The sequence below is a fragment of the Sylvia atricapilla genome, chromosome Z (assembly GCF_009819655.1).
Source record: "Sylvia atricapilla isolate bSylAtr1 chromosome Z, bSylAtr1.pri, whole genome shotgun sequence".
In the NCBI taxonomy this organism is placed as follows: Eukaryota; Metazoa; Chordata; class Aves; order Passeriformes; family Sylviidae; genus Sylvia; species Sylvia atricapilla.
The window spans coordinates 39,519,197-39,536,632 of record NC_089174.1 but is presented as its reverse complement, the minus strand read 5'-3'; the positions used below and the strand labels follow the sequence as shown (position 1 = coordinate 39,536,632).

Genomic DNA, 17,436 nt, shown 5'->3' with positions numbered 1-17,436 from the left:
GTACTGCTGCTCTCCCTCCCACACAACTACTCTTTCTCTCTTTCATAGGGTTTAAAAACCATAGGCATGAACTGCTTTTACCAAAAATCTGCCTGGGCAAGACACTGAGAGCAGGAGAGGAGAACACATCTTCCAAAAATGGATGCAGAAGCCACAGCACTAGAGGATTTAAGTATGCCTTTAAGACAACCAGCCAGTACACCCATCTCTTGAAATGGGCTTAGAAGGTACCTGTAGTGACTATGCAGCCTTCCTGGGTCTTACATTCTGTCTGGTGTCATAAGTGCCATGGAACTTACCATATTTCTTGTAGTAACTGTTCTTTTCCTATACTACAACTACATACGTTTCCTTGGAGTATTTTTCTCTCCTTTTCTTTTTCAGGATATACATACATTTGTTGGTGTTAACATGTAACACAATTTGTTATGATGGCATTTTTCATTCATACTTCTCTGAAGAGAAAAATATAGATGTATGAAGGCCCAAACTTATTTAGCAATTAAAGCTGCAGGCCTTTTGGCTATATTTTTTCATACTCACAGGAAAATATGGTTCTTTCCAAATATTTCAGACCAAGAGTGCATAACTTCTCACAGTCTCCTACAATCAACTTCTCTAACTGAAAACACTGTAAAGGCAGTACGGTTTTGTGAATTATCTGTAGACTACTACAATTGTGCAATGAGTTCTTAGCTGTAGTTTGGTAATCACCGGCTTAAGAATCAAATCCCACCACAATTTGTGTTCAGGTCCTGGCTCTGCTACAAAATTCACGGGAAACTTTTCCAGACACTTTTATTATGTCTTGTTTTCTGTCTCAGTAAAATTAATAGAGATCATATCAGCTGCTTCCCAGGACTGTTGGGATGACTGGTGTTTTGATAATGGTGAAATCTGGGTGGATGTGACCAGAGAGGCACAGAGTGCTGTTATTAGATTTTGCCATCATAAATAAACACTTCCAGAGTAAGATTTCAGCAGAATTTAAGGAAAGAAGATCAGGAAATTTAAAAAACAAACAATAACCAAAGAACAAAGAATGCTTATCATCTTTTGTCAAACTAAGTGTTTTAAAAAATTACCTGGCTTAACAGTTGCAGAAAACAGACAGATTCATCTACAAGAGAAAAAAGTCAAAACAAAAAGTTACGGAGAGGAAAATAATTCTGCCTTTAGCTGCTGCCTTGCCTTCCCTGAAGCTGGATAATGACATAATCTGTCAAAATGTTTTAAAAAGCATAATGCCTTAACCACTTTTGCTTGTGAAATTTTAGAGCATCTCCCTGACTAGTTTACAGCTTTTCAGATTCCAATATTAGGAAGGAATGGCTTGTTTTACAAGACTAAATTAAAACATTGATTGCTTCATTGTTTCCCATAACAGATCATTTTTCCAAGTGGGCAAATCCTATTGTTTAATTGGGAAATTAAAACCTTAAAAATCTGACCTCGAGTCTGCTATTTTTCTTGAGCTTATTAGCTTCTATTTGTGAATCTATTTGCTGGTTTCATACTAAAAACAATTCCCTTCCACTTATTTTTGCAGTTAGGGGTCCTAAGAGAAAAAGCATTCTGCTTCTTATCATTGCTATGTCCATCAATTTGTCTTTGCTGTTATTTTAGTCTACAGCAACACAGCTCAAGATTTCCACTTGGTGCAAAATATCGCAATAATATTGCTGTTCCATACTTGCAATACTCAATTAAAAGAATCATAATTTCTGAGCATGTGGATAAAAATGCTGCTACTAGTACATTTTACATGGGAAATAATAGCTATTTTGCTACTTTATAGGACCCATTTTAAAATTAATTTTCTTCTAAAACACTGCTGAATGTTTACATAAATTGTAGAAATGTTCTCAGAGAAACAGGGTGTAAGCTGAGAAAACTGTATCCCTGGAGATTGTGGTGAGATCAGTGCCAGGGAGAAATATAAATTTTGGTGCTGTACTGAAAAATCTTTCTTCCATTATTTAAGTCTCTCTTAAATCCTATTTTTAGAACTAAATTTAATTTAAATGGGCAATGGACCTTGTTCTAGCATAAGGGAGAATATCTCTTCAAGAAACTGTCTGGTCTCATATGGCCACTTGTGCATTGCAGGGATTGTATGAATGTGATTTAGTTTTTCTCTGGATACAATCTTCTGCCTGAGACAGTGGTGAAGAACTAACTTCCAGAATAGTCTCCACAGTTTCAGGTGTGCCTGTAACTAATAATGTGTTATCTCACCCTCTGAACTAGAAAGAAAAGAGAGGAGTGAATAAAAATATTAAAAGTTAGATTAATTATAAGCAGAAGCACCATTGTCTTGGTTTTACACACAGAAACATATTTCCTGCTATGGTAAACTGGAAGGATGAGAAACTTTAAGTATTTGTGCTAGGATCAGAAAACTATCTAGTAGGGCATCATGTCAGTGACATATTGCTTAAATATTTTTCATCCAGAAACATAAATCAAAGACTGACCATTCTCAAGTTTAGTATCAGTTCTAGATGAGTCAAAGAAATTTGAAGCTCCATGCAACCTCATGGCATATAATACAATATTTCTTTAAAGAAGTGGTGTTTTATCCTGGATAATCACTATTGGGAAAAAAAGTCTTTGTGTTTCAAGGCTGTTAAAAACCCAGCAACTTGGTTTTTGTGCCCTTTTCAAATTTCAGAAAGCCATAATAAGGCACAAGCTGTGTGAGTCCATATTCTCTTTTCAATAAAACAGATTATTAAGTAAGAGTTTCATTTTTCAAGACAAGCTCAAAGACAGAGTGATTCTTAGTGTGGTGTATCTTAGGAATAAAACCTAAGTTTTATTCCTAACATAAGAGTGGAACTTTGCTGAAAAAACCTGATAAATATAAAGTCACAAATGAGTCATGAAATGAGCATGAGAGAAAGATGACCATTTTTTTTTTTTAAACTCTTGTATTTGTTAGCTGCTGTCACATCCTGGGTAACTGCTTTGAGCTAGAAAGGCTTACTTGTCTGATCAACATGCCTCATTGCTTTCTTAGTTCTCAATTATTTATGGTCAATCACCAATTGTTTCATGTTTATTTTTGAGGTCCCATAACAGCAGTTTAAAAGTAGAACACTGTTGGAAAACTTAGTTTTTGTTTACTTTAAGATGATTTCCTTCTGTGGAGGCCACTTGGTATCCAGTGATATAAATCACAGTTCTGACGATTTTAATCAGACATTTACACAGATCTTGAGTCCTTTAACTTAATTTTCCATCCGACCTTCCAGATTGTAACTCACTGCTCTAACTTTTATGTTCATTTTTTAAAAAGGAATCATTTTTTCTTTTAAAGTGCATTGTAACTCACAGTGAGTACAAATAAAAGTCTGATAGGTTTTATCTTAATGCATGAGACTTTGGGAGATAGTGTACTTCAGCATAAACTAGTAGGTAGAAGGGTGATAAATATGGATGATGAAAACTGGAGAAACAAGTGGAAAAATGAAGGTTTTATGCTGAAAACCTGCAGGTGACTACTAAGATAGGGCCATCTCCTGCATCAACTGACCCTGTGTTTAGTGAGCTGGTGAGATTAAAACAGCCTTTTCATGAGTCCTCAGGAACTGACAATCTCTTCTCTAGATAAAACGTTTAACTGTTCAGAGAGGAATCTGAGCATTTTACAGTAGCTGAACAGGTAGAGTTTCCTAACACAGCCTTAGCACAGACTAAGGAGAGGTAGCATGTAACAGTAATGTAAAGAAAGGATGCAAATACATAAAGAACTTAAATACAGTTTACAATCTTTTGCTCCTTGCCTTCCCTAGAAAAGGACTAAGCCTGTCTCTTTGCTACCACCTGATGATGATTCAAGTTTGGATTCTGTACCTGGGTCTTGGCTTATCTGTTCCACACAGAAAGCACAGCCGATACAGAGGGGTATGTCTCTGAATGGGTCCCTCCATTCTTCACCCCTGCTTGTAGCCTAAGCTACTCTCGGCCTTTGGTCTACAGATGTCACTGTTAGGGACATGAAAGAATGAGCAGGCAGCAGAAGGCTTAGCAGGAAAGCTCTCTAAGTTTATTTTTCTGACTTTAATTTATTTACACTTTGACAAGCAGGCTAAAGATTGGCTACACAGGTAGCCACTTCTTCAACCTCGCTGGTGAACATCACCATCAGTCATCTTTCTCCTCTGAGAGGAGAAATATGTAAACAAAGCAGATAAATTCTAAAAACATACGTAGTTTTATTGAAGCTGCATGAGAGCAAAATGCAAACAGTGAAAAGCAGGCAAACTTGAGGCAACATACAGCAACAGATACCAGCCTGAAGGCCGGGTTATTGGCAACTCCAGGTTAACACGTTCCCCCTTTCCTCTCTCCCTCCCAGTCAGGAGCAGCTGCAGATGGCTGTGCCTCTTGCTAGCTTGCATAACTCCCAAACACCCACTCCCTTACTATTTTAAGTAGAAGAGACCCACCCATGTTCCACTTCAATAAGCACCTGAGCTCTATCCAGCATGATAATTACACCACACTTCTGAAAGACAAAATGCTTCTGGAAGTCAAGCAATATTGGATTACCTTCAAGTGCAGCTGGACTGTAGCAACAAATTATTTGTCAATAGGTAAGGTTTGTCAGCAAGTACAGTTCAAATAAACTGGCTAACTTGATGGTCCCATCAAGTTCCCTTTTTTAGGCTCTCACAGATGAAAGAAATACTTTCTAACACAGCTTCTAGAGCCCTCTATTTTGAACTGCATATTGTGCTTTGGCATCTGACCACTAGACAAGAATGTTCTAGGCTGAGATTGAAAATAAATACCTCAAACTAATACCTTCAAAGGCCAAGTGCATCAAGACTTTTTAAAACACATCTGGTAAGCAGATTACGAACCACAGCTCAATTTGTGAGCAAGAAACATTCTGCATGGACTCACAGAGTACATGTCAGAAATTTCCAAGCTTAAAGTACAACAGAAAATAAATCACTAAGAGGTGGGCTAAGCCATTGCACTTTTGTGTGTTCTTACACAAAATACCTGTCATACTGCAAACACAGTCTACTTCACAGATTCTGGTCAGGCAGGAGTTGATTCAACAGCTGTAGGACAAAAAGGAGAAAGAGGTTCAGTCCTCTGTCAGTACAAACCATGACACAACACAACACTAGTAGGGTTTGCACACATTTACAACAGATACAAACTGCTCATTGAAGGGGATTGACAGGTCAGGGCAGCAGCATCTGTATAGAAGGGAACGGTGTTTCAGCAGATGTACCCATCTTTTCCTGATAACACAGAAACTGCATCCATATGAACTCACAGACCTCTGTCCAGCTTTTCCACCTCACTTATGATGCTGCTGTGTCCTTGATCCAATTTTGACCACACCAAGGTCTGCTTCAACATACCAACCAGAAAGTAATTTAGTTTTGAACATTGCTAGAGGATTCAGACAAAGCTGGCGCTTACTTTCTCAACATGAGCAGAAATGCAAAGGTTTAAAGTTTTGTAATTTATTACCATCTAATTGCAGGATTTTGAGGGGTGTTGTTTTGGTCAGTCTTGTTCATTTTTAAAGAAAGCCATGGTATCTTGAATACAGGATGTCTAAAACAAATACAGTAGAATTTTACTGTCACAACCCCACACTTGTTCCAGCCAAGTTCCCTCAGCTTCAAACTTCTTTCATGGCATTAGAACTACATCAGCCTCAAGCAGTTAGCTCTGTTTTTCTTCTTTTTACATGTGGAACATTTCTGTCTTGGTCTCTGCAGCTGATCTCTCCCTCTGACCACACACAGTTAAATCCTCCATATACCCAAATCCTTGTCCAGCCTCAAATGTGCAATTGTTTGAATTTCTCTTGGAGGAGATGATAATGCATCAACTTCAAATCTAAATGGAGATTCTGTTAACGCAAATATTCTTCTAATGACAGGTGTTATTTTAGGTATTAGTAAAAGCAGCAGTCTTCATAAGCACAACTAGCTGCAGCACTTAATATGGATCCAGGGAACAGAATATGTGTTTTTCAGCGTTGATAAGGAAAGCCAGGACTGGCACCCCAGGATTCAATCAGGATCTCAATTAATTCATTCCCCTTGCCTGCCCTTCATTCTCTGCTCTCTTCACCAGATAGGACTATATGTGATAGCAGATTTATGAAATTGTAGAGAGGAGGTATCCGGATGTAGATCATGGAATTTTGTTTAAGTGATGCCAACAAGATACAGCTGCATTCCAATATATGTAGAGTGCACTGGGTCACAAAATGTGTATGTATTAGCATTGCATCAGCATACCTGGAGCTTTAAAGCATCCTTCAAACATCTGAATCTTCAGAGGTGCCATCCAATGGGCTATTATATATTATACTGGGAGAAACCAGGGGCAGAGGGATAGTCACTTGCGCAATGAAATAGAGATTATAACATGCTATCTGCTGAAGAGAACTTAGGACTTTGAGAATCCTGCTAGAAACCTGAGTGCCTTTCAAAACCAAACTGAAGCTACTACCAAAGAAGAGAATCTTAGTAAACGGCCTTGTTCTGGGACAAAGCCCCACTTATTTGCATAAAATAACCCCCTTTGAAAATAACAATATTGGTAAATTTTATGTTTGCATGAGAAATGCACCCTCTCATTATACTTACAAAAACAGTAATCTCTGAAACATATGTCCTTTGAGGCCCTGTGCATGCACTTAAGGTTATTTGTACAAAAAGGGCTGGGGGGAGGTTTGGCTACTGCCTATGCAAAATGGTTGTTGATTGTTCTAAGAATCTATTGATTTGTCAATGTCCTACAAATTCAAGTAGGCAGAGTTACTGGAACAGTTAGTACAAACATTTCCAGGACAGTGCTTGTATCTATTTACAACCTGTCTACAAATTTTGTTTTTCTGTTTGAATTGTTAGGGCTCCCATCTCAGTTCCTGCCCAGAGAGGAGTCAACATAAGATCACCCTGTGCCAAGTTACTTCAACTTCTCTTTGAAGTATTTATTTGAGGGCAGTACCACTATGCTTAAATGCAGTTTTTTCTTGGATAGAAACAGCACCTTCCATAGCAACTTCTTCACCTCACACTGACTGCATTAATTAATATAGGAGAGTCATGAGATTGATCACTGAATTTCACTTACTAGAGAAATTTAAATGACATTGAGGAGGTAGAAGATTTAAGAGTGTTTCTGTTTGGTTTTGGTCATTTATATGTCCATCTTCCCAGAAACTGACAGAAAAAAAAAATTAGGGTTGTCCTTTTATCAGTATCATCTGCAGAGAGAAGACATAACAGTTTAACTCCTATCATTGTCTGGTCTTAACAAAACACTCAGCTGTACAAAAGGCAAAACCAGGCTGCAGAAATTAAATGAAAAGCAAAAGAGACCTCTCATGTATGCACCAATTAGTACTTGTGTTCTGCAGAACACCTTTTTGCAGTCTAGATTTAACTCATACTTCAGGAAGAGCTACTGATATTTTGTAGGTACTCTCAGCTGAGAAGAAATGTGAAAGAATAAGTTAGTATTAAAAATGCATATCAAGATATCATTACAGCGTTTCAATGATTTCCAAGTACCTACTTTAGGTTTTTACTTCAGCCCAAAATCTCATAATTGAAGAGTTCAGGTGAATAAACAGAGACTAAAGACTTGACAACCACCCCCCTCCCCCAATTTTTACACACATATATTTATTTACATCATTATACTATTTAAGTTTGACAACATCAGCTCTGGCAGAGGAATAATGAACATTTTTTGGGTAGCACGGGGAAGGAGTAGGAAGAATTAAAATTAGCGAAGAGAAATATGTTCATTGCTTTTTTTGATGTTTATTTCATGTCTGAATCTGCCACCCGTCTGCTATGCCTCTTCCTAAAAAAAAAAAAAGAGTAACAAGAGAGCCTGCAGCATTCACCTGAAGCTAAGATTCAGGCTATTTATCAAATCACAAAGTATCAAATTACAATCCTTGCCATTTTTCATAGTAAAATAATTGTCCATACAGTCTATAATAAATTCAATACCATTGGTTCTTATGCAATCGTAGCATATCCATAAATAATTTACTAATGATAGACAATATCTTGTCCAGTGGAATTAGGACAAATGCTCTTCCTCTTAACTTTACTCATTTTTCAGGTGACTCCCTTAAGAAGGTGCAGCATCAACTAGTATCACTATGCTACTGTCAATTGTTGTATTTAAAAAATGATGTTTTCTTCTTCACTCTACTGAAAAAATACTAGTAATCACTAATATTAAAGGTGACAGTGACTAAAGATAGAGTGTAGAAAGTCATCAGTGAACTGAAAAATTATTTAAGCAAGTTAAAGGGACAATTCTGTACATTTTGAAATGAGTGCACTATAAAGTTCTATTTCTAAAGAACACACATTCCAAGTAATAATAAGCCTTACAGCTGACCCACTAAGATTTGTTTCCCTAATTTCACAAGGCCTTGCTAATAAGAAAATATTTTCCACTACTCTATACTTCATCTAGGTCAAACATGGATTATATTAGCACTGACAAGGAAAACAATTTTCTAATATTCCAAACACTGATGTGCAAAACCAACATTCCTTGAATGAAGTCACACCAAGCATTTTGTACAGTATATATCTTTGTTTCATCATTATGAATTCCTAGCTGAATTTTACTTGGAACCTGTGTCACTCAATTGGTGTCAATTATCCAAAGGGCCTAAGTCCATCTCTGTTATAAAATACGCAGTTCTTTCATATACTTGCATATAGACAAACAATGAACCAAGATATCTTAGCTGAAGTAATGCCTGATACCTGATAACAGGGTGCAGTGGATACTTTTGATATATAAATTATTCCACATTCAGCTAACCTATCTTAAAACTTTTGGTAAAACTTCTATTAATTTTTTCTCATCTTAGATGAGAAATATATCTACCATTAGGTGGTCTCAGAACAGCAGGCAGTGTTTACATCTCACTTGCACAAAAAATTCACTAAGGAGCTTAGCATTCATTAGGAAAGAACATGAATACTATTTATATAGTGAGATGGCAGAAATTAGAAATTGTCTATGGCATACCCAGATGTAATTTTAAAAACAGCTAAAACATGGTCAGAACTCACAACTCTGCTGAACACTTTCTAGAGTTATTACTTTTCATTTCAAAATCAGTTTCTTTGGAACACTTCCTTCTTACCTACTGTGAAATATGTGTGACTTCTTACATTCCCACTCTTCAGAGAAGTTTTTTTTCCCCTCCATTATAAGAAAATGACACAGGTTTGTTATTAAATGATACAATTATTCACACATATTAAATTTCAGACCCTCTTTGTTCAGTTTTCTCATGGTAAGGCAAATAGACCTCAAGAAATAAGGGAGACAGTTGTGGCAGGGTCAGTAAGCCATGACTGCAGATGGGACATAGCAATCAACAAAACAAGGCTGAAGTGGTAACCCTTCGAGCACAGGCATGCAAAGAATTGTCTGTAGAACAACCACATTCTGAAGAACCAGCACTCTTGAGTGCCTCACTGAATTGCCTCTACACTAATGCACATAGCCCAGGGGACAGACACCAACTCAGAATTCTGGGTGTAGTTAGAGGACTGTGACCCCTTGGTGCCACAAAAATTTGCCAGGACGCTACATGCAACTGGAATGCTACAGCTGATGGATGCAGGCTCTCTTGCTCCAAACCAAGACAACCAGACTTCAAGTGTTAGTAACCTAATTGCTTGTAATTGAAACAATAATAACTCTGTTAAAGTCTTCAAATTCTAATCAACAAAGACTTGGCTTGCATGGGAAGTGAGTTTTTTTGGCTCATTAATCACAGATGGGTGGATAATGTCTAGGCTGGGATGCCAACCATAAAGAGACAGCAATTCAAACTGTGCTTTAGATACATATGAGCATTCATCAGAGAGACCTGGTATAATTTTTGATGTTTGCTTCTACATATTTTGGCAAAAGAAAGGATGGAAAACAGTTTCTTAATCTGACCTGATGTTAACTTGGGAGCTAACATCATAGAACTATAGAATGTGTTGGAAAGGACCTCAAAGATCATTTTGTTCCAATCCTACCCTTAGGTTATAGGCCAAGGTTTAAAATCCAGGAGTAAGGAAACTGAGCAGAACTATAAATAAATATTAAAAATCCCATAAAAATAAAATAAAGTATAAGAATGTTTCTTCAGTACTGACAAACAAATATGTTCTATTTAAAAGTTATTGCATTTTCTGATTATTCTTGTTCAGGCAGATAAGGAAATACATGAGACATATTTCATAAACAGTAATTTATTAAAGCAAACAGTCTCATTTTCTAAATAAAATGCACTAAATACCTAAAAAATAAAGTCATCAATAAATAGGTTTTTTGCATTTATATTTACTGTGCTGACTTTGCAAAGTAAGTGTTTGCATATATTTCTATTATTACTATCTAAACAGCCTATTCTTTTGAAGTTCTTCAGTATTATTTGGAATGCTGTGGTTCATACTAAATACCATAGATAGAACAATACAAACATTACAATAATTGCATTTTATAACACTGGAATAACTAGTCTTCAAGTTGAACCCAAAATTTGTTTACAAGCAAAGATAAATAAATAAGCCTTACCCTTCTCATTCTGAGCAAAGCAAGAGTCTTTTCAGAGCTCTATCGAGTTTTCCACAATGCCTTTTCTTGTTTTTATTTGTCAACACTTTAGCCAGAAAAATTCTGAAAGATATCTGCACCCTCAAGCCAGTCCCGGAAGCAGGATAGCCCTTTGTCTCTGATCTGTTTTCTTCCCTTGTCAGTAATGACTTCTCCAGTTTGTTTCACAATCACCAGTTTAGGAATTGCTGTTATGTTGTATTTCTTCTTCAGATCACTAAAGGAAAAAAAAATTAAAAATAGAACACACCATTAGGAGCATTTTAAGAAAACTCATAGTCTCTTATAAAGGCTACTCTGGCCAGGACACATGGGAGAGCAGCAGTGATGAGTGCCTGGTCTTCCTCAGAGTTTGAGGCAGAGCACTAGGTTGTGTAAGGAGATGAACAAGGCTGCAGTTGGAAGCCTACACAGTGAAGTGTAGCTCTGAGAGTTCAGAGAGCTGCAGCATCCTTCCTGTAAATGCTCATCACTGCTGCTTGCAGTTTCCACAGGAGCAGAGGCTCTTGGAGATGTAAAAGATGTCCACAGAAGCAAAGTTTGACATACTCTTCCACCCTGTTTTTACTAGTCCAAAGCAGATCTCATTCTGGGCCTTTTTTATAGGGCAGGAGAAAGATCTGACTTAGATCAGCATTTGATATCCACTCCCGTACAAATACACTCAGGTGTCCCATAAGTGCTACTTTCTGCAATCACTATTAAAGCATGATTGTAATCTTTTTGTGTAATTGGAAGAGACTGAAGATATTCCTTAAACACCCTCAGCGAAACAGGCCTTCTACATACAAAAAAGTGAGCAATGAAAATACTTGGAATAAGAGCCACCCATCTGCATTGCCAAAGAAAAACATTTCATCTCCTCCTCTAGAAGAACCAGAGGACAAATACAGAACAAGCAATAACAGAACAGCCAAATTCCAAAACACTACCAACACCTCTCTCAAAACATACTTAAAATACTAAATGGAAATATGTGGCCTGAGCACCATCACCACCAGCAAGAGTATTTGCTGTATGAGTTTCAAATGCCTAAGAAATTTGAGTAGAAAAAAAAATGTAGACAGTATTAAAAAATACTTGACACTAATATATAGACATTCTGTTAAAAAATACTTGACACTAATATACATTCTCAATTACTTCCTGTGAGGAAAAAAAAAAGTACTGAAAAATAAGACTTAAGTGAAATACTGACCCACCAGATGAGGCATTCCTGAAATGTGCCTTCTCTTCTGTATTTTTTCTTAAGAGAAGAAAAATCAACAGGTGAAGGACACTGCTCTGCTGTTACACTGGCTGAGCAACAATGCAGGAAATACTAAGGAAGCAGCAACAATAGGTAGGCATGGACCAGGTTTGCTTTCTCAGTGAATTGTGGCATACAAACAATCAACCACCAACTTTCAGAAATCTGCTAAAACAGGTGAAAAAAGCATTCCAAAGCGAGTGTGCATAGAAGCAATGTAAAACCACTATCACCTCATACCACCTGAATGACAAACAAGATGACTCTTTTTATTGTTTCAGTGGATGATAAACAAGTACAGCAGTCAAAGACAGAGCACAAGGAGACTGATGGTAATTCGGTATGGAGACTGGAATCTTGCACTTTACTTTCCTAAGGGAATGCATATATGCAGCCCAGCATGGCATCTTATTCAGACAGCCTTAGGGTGGAAGGTGGTTTGCATCAAACAAGACTGAAGTGTGCACAGATTTTGCTTAATTTGCATGCAACCTGCCAGATGGGTGGACCTGAAAAAATTTTGCAAAAACCTGGTCAGAAAGAGTTCTGCAGACAATGCTTCTTATTCACTGTGTACACAGGCACATGTGTTTACAAAAATGACTTCTTAAAACTAATTAGGATCATTCTCTCCGATAGGGACCTAAAATCCCATGACTCACCTGCACAAACCACATACATGCCATGGGACTAACTCTAATGGCAACTCATGGCATCATTAAACCATAAACAGAAATAAAAATCCATGACACTAAGACTGAAGCAAACTGGAAGTCATAGCCATTGTTAGAACTTTTGGTTCTTATGAGCAGGCTGGATGAACATTTCTGAAAGCAGAGATTTTGTATTTCTAGGTAATATTGCCATTGGCTGGGAGCTAATTTTCCTCATAGCAGCTTGCATGGTGCACACCAAAACAGCACTGGTAACACACCAGTGTTTTAGCTATTGCTGAGCAATGCTTACACACCACCAAGGCCTTTTCTGTTTCTTGTGCTACCATGCTAGTGAGTAGGCTGCTGGTGCACAAGAATCTGTGAGGAAGCACAGCTGGGACAGCTGATCTCAAATGGCCAAAGGATGTTCCATACTATGTAACACTACGATCAGCTGTAAAAGCTGAGGAAAGAAGGGGGAAGGGACCAGCATTCAGAGCCAGGATATTTAGCTTCCCATGCAATCATTACAGGATGAGGCCTCCCTGTGCTGGAAACAGTTAAATATCTGTCAGTGAATGGGAAGTAGTGAATGAATTTGGTTTCTTGTTTTGCCTGTGTATCTTCACTTTTGCTTTATCTATTTTGTCAGCCCCTAAGTGTTGTCATTTTCACCCTTCACATTCTCATCCCCATCGCACTGGGACAGGGAGTGACCCAGCAGCTGTCTGGGGCCTGACTACTTACCCAGGCTGAGTCAGAACACAAGCGAGTACATTTATATAGTGGTTTAAGATCTATATGCAAGAGGGCTCTTGAGATGCAGACAACACAGAGCAGATATAATATAATCTTGGGAACACAAATGGTAAATTTTATACAGATGTGTAATGTGATATCTGACAACACATGAATTATAACAGCTTTCACTTGCAAGTGCTGTCACATGAAAGTGACGGGCACCTTGTTCATCTTGTAGCTGTTGCATACTTGTAGCAGTATGCCCTGTAATTCACAGCTGCATTTTCTTTTAGCTGTGAAATTTCTGCATTGTTCAATCCTAGTCATAAGCATGCATGTCACATGCTTTGGATTCAATTTTAGAGTGACTGCTGAGATTTTGCAATAGCAGTCTAAGAAGTCTAAGAACAAAGTAATTGCTCTTGACTGCTCAGATACTTAACATTATTCTACCTCTGTTTTTTAATACCCCATCCTCTCCAATATTTCTGCCCATGCCAATCCACCCTCATATGTAAAGCTTCCTAATATAAAATGTACATACAACTTTTTATTTTCCTTTTATGGGCATTCCCTGTGATTCTAATTTTTACTGAGCTGTATAGGCCAACTCAGTAAATACCTGCCTACCTGGAAGCTTGCAAGAACCATTGTACACACAAGGCACCCTCACAAAAAATGATGCCTTTCACCACAGGGTTCAGTACTAACACAGCAGTATGTCTTTGTGTACCATTATCAAAACATCAGTCCTGTTTAACAGGATTTGTTGTTGACATGTTCTGTCCTACACCTACTTTTCCTCTCTACTACCCTCTTTCTATTCCAAGTGCTCACTTCCTACCAGACTCTCTTCACACCTCACTTCAAGAATCAAAATCCTGTGCCTCAGGCAACAAAAAAAAATTTACATTAATGTGTAGACAGTAAAAGCATCAGTAGCAATATTTCTTACTATTCATGCCCAGATCACATGAAGTAGTAAAGGTGCAATCCCACTTCTGGGAGATACTCAGGACTGACACCATGGAAGAGTCTGGAGATCTTGCTTTGAATTCAGTATTTCGCTTCTCTGAAGGTAGGCTTGACTCTGCAGTGTTAGGGTTCACACACTACAAGTGGGATACATGCTGGCTGTTTCTTAAGACAAAATTCATCACCAAGAAACTCCATGGCTCTGTTGCTGAAAAGTATTTTAGATGGCATACTTAAAATTGGCTCTGTTGTATCTAGAAGAGACATCAGTCTATGCTACAATTATGTGTCTTAAAAACTGAAGCAACCAGCTAGGATATTTTAACCTCACAGAAGATACTAAATGCTTTCTTTATACAGTCAAAACAAACAAACAAAACAAAAACAAAAAACCAAACAAAAAAACCCCAAACAAACAAAAAAACCCCTCAAACCCAAAAAAGCCCCCACCCAACAAAAAAATACCACCACCAAAAAACCCCACCCACAAAAACAATTAATTTCAAGAGATCTTTAAAAATGCTAATAAGTTTTAAAATACTACTAATATTATTATTATCTTATCCGGTTTTTAAAACTCTATTCCTAATTAGAACTAGTATTGAGCCAGAATTATGGATTGGTTTAGTGAATACACATCTGCTGTAAGTCTACAATGATTCACCTGACACCAAACTACCAGTTAATCCAACCTAAGCACCTTGAACAGCTCTACACAGTCCTTTATTGTTACCTGCAAGAAACCCAGCTTCAAAAAACATTGCTTGTCTGTATCCCTCTCCACTTTGTTCTTCAGTAAGCCACAGTGTTTTCATAGTCATCTGGCAGGACAAGGCACGCTTCTCTACAGAACTGTGAAGGACATTACAGGATGCCACAGAAAAGCCAATTAAACTCTTTGCCTCCACTCTGCATGACTTGAGCAAGAGCAGTCAGAAATAGACCTCTAATCCATAGAGGATGAAGCTGTAAGCGCATTCCCATGGGCCACGCTGAACAGCTTGCTGGGTGCAGGGACTTCAAGCACTGTATTTCCATCAGGAAATTTGCCTGCACTCTATTGTAATTAGTAGATATCAAATACAATTACTGCCTGGGAAGATTGTGCAGAACTATGGAAAGCAATATTTAAGACAGTGGGAACTGTCATTTAAAAGGTCTAACATCAACTGGCAGTTGGCATCCAGGAATGAGCAAAGAAAGGATGAAATTGTTTCTGGCTTCAAGTAATTTGCTCTTCAGCTTGTCAAACTGCACTGAAAAAATACAAGATTAGCAAACATGCTCGCACTTGAGTAAATAGCTGGAGTGTTACATACCAGATAGCACACTAGCATGGATCTAGAATTAAAAGGCAAGCTAGAAGTTGCTAGAAGCACTAGAAAAGAGTTCTTTGTTAGAAGGAGTAATTTGGCTGCAAGTCTTATTACTGAATCTACGTTTAAAAGTCGTATCACCTTTTTGGCTTTCACACCACCTGGAAAAAAATTCCATAGTCTACTCATTAAAGAGTGGGGGGAAAAAATCCCTTTAACAGTACTTACAAGTATTTCAAGTCTCTAGTTACAGGCATTTCAGTAACCTTGAACATCTTACTTGTGTTCCTGTAATCCCAGTCTACAGTAACAGGAGATAACCCAGAGATTTCTGAACGCCATCCAAATGAGTCAACATCAAAACACTTGTTGGCATCATCCTTCACTCTGTTACATACAGCCACGTCCTTTCTTTTTGCTGTTTTCATGAGCAAGCTGCCTACAGGAATGTCGCTTTGGAAACTTGAACAGCACAGGAATTTTACACCCCAGTTACCAGATGCAGTATGCCACCGCTAAACTCCAGCTGATACTGTATCTGTCTGAAATTCTTGACAGTTTGCTTTGCTTCAAGTACTTCAGTTACAAGTTTTGCTGCTTCTTAATTGCATTTTTCCCAGAGCACTAACCTAGACAATGTAGACCAACCTTAGTAACAACTACTGCCGTGCTGAAAAGCAATCCCTTGATCCTCACTTGCCACTCGTTTCTTTTTACCTCATCTCTTTAACACACGGGGTCTTCACGAACTCTTGATCGTTTAATTTACAAACGAAACGCGCAAACCCGCGTTCTTTACCCATGGGACGGGCTAAAGCCAAGTGAGCGAGCGTTCTCGGTGCGCACAGCCAGCGCCAGCCGCGGCCCGGGGCGGGGGCACGGCCGGGAGCCCAGGGACTCCAGCTAACGGGGCAGAGATGGAGCTTCCAGGAAGCTTCTCTACCATCAGACACTTCCCAGTTGCGGCTGATCAAGCGACCGCCGCCGCCCGGGGCAGGGTGCGGGCGGGGTGGCCGCCGATACTCACTGCTTGTAGGGGTCGTGGAAGGGCAGGGCCAGCCAGTCCCCGTGCATGGCGCGCATGTAGCCCACCATCTCCTCGGCGCTGTGGTCGGAGGAGATGAAGACGACCTCGAAGGGGGCGGGGGGCTCGGTCTCCTCCAGCAGCTCCGTGTAGAAGTCGCAGAGGACGGGAGTGAAGTCGCGGCACGGCGAGCACCAGCCAGCGGAGAAGTACAAGCCCACGACCTTATTCTGCAGGGCCTCCTCGGGGTCCACGCTGCGGCCATCCTTGCTGACCAGGAGCCGCCCGCTGAACACATCCACCATGCCGGCACGGCCGGACCCGCGGCGGGCACCGCGGCGCCTGAGAGCCCCGGAGCTCCCCAGGCGGGGTCGCGCACCGCCGCTCACCGGGACCCACCGGGACACCCCGCCGGGACACGGACACCCCGCCGGGACACGGACACCCCGCCGGGACAGGGACACCCCGCCGGGACAGGGACACCCCGCCGGGACAGGGACACCCCGCCGGGACACCGACACCCCGCCGGGACACCGACACCCCGCCGCTCCCCCAGCGCAGCCCCGCCGCCGCCGCTTTATAGCGCTCGCCACCGCCCGGGCCCGCCCAGCGCAGCCGAGGCGCCGCGGCCCCTTCCCCCTGAGCGCCAAGTCGGCTTTCCCGGGAGGTAAGTACAGCTCCAGGAGTGCTGCAGACGTCGGACCTGGGATAAATTTAAACTATAATCGCCTGCGCCCTTCAGCTCGCCATTTGAGCTCACCGCCTCTCCTCTGAAGGTGTCATCACAAGGCTTGGTTAGTTTGTGCAATAAACTTTTAATAATCAGAC

At 39.7% G+C, this 17,436-nt stretch overlaps 1 protein-coding gene across 1 annotated transcript; it reads right to left on the bottom strand.

The window, feature by feature from the left end:
• Positions 1-10,364: 10,364 nt before the first annotated feature.
• Positions 10,365-16,962, bottom strand: NXNL2 (nucleoredoxin like 2). Its single transcript, XM_066339903.1, has 2 exons — positions 16,612-16,962; positions 10,365-10,864 (listed from the first exon to the last, which is right to left on the bottom strand). Exons 1-2 carry the CDS (start codon positions 16,911-16,913, stop codon positions 10,696-10,698), a joined length of 471 nt encoding a protein of 156 aa, XP_066196000.1. The 5' UTR covers positions 16,914-16,962; the 3' UTR covers positions 10,365-10,695.
• Between the last annotated feature and the right edge of the window lie 474 nt (positions 16,963-17,436).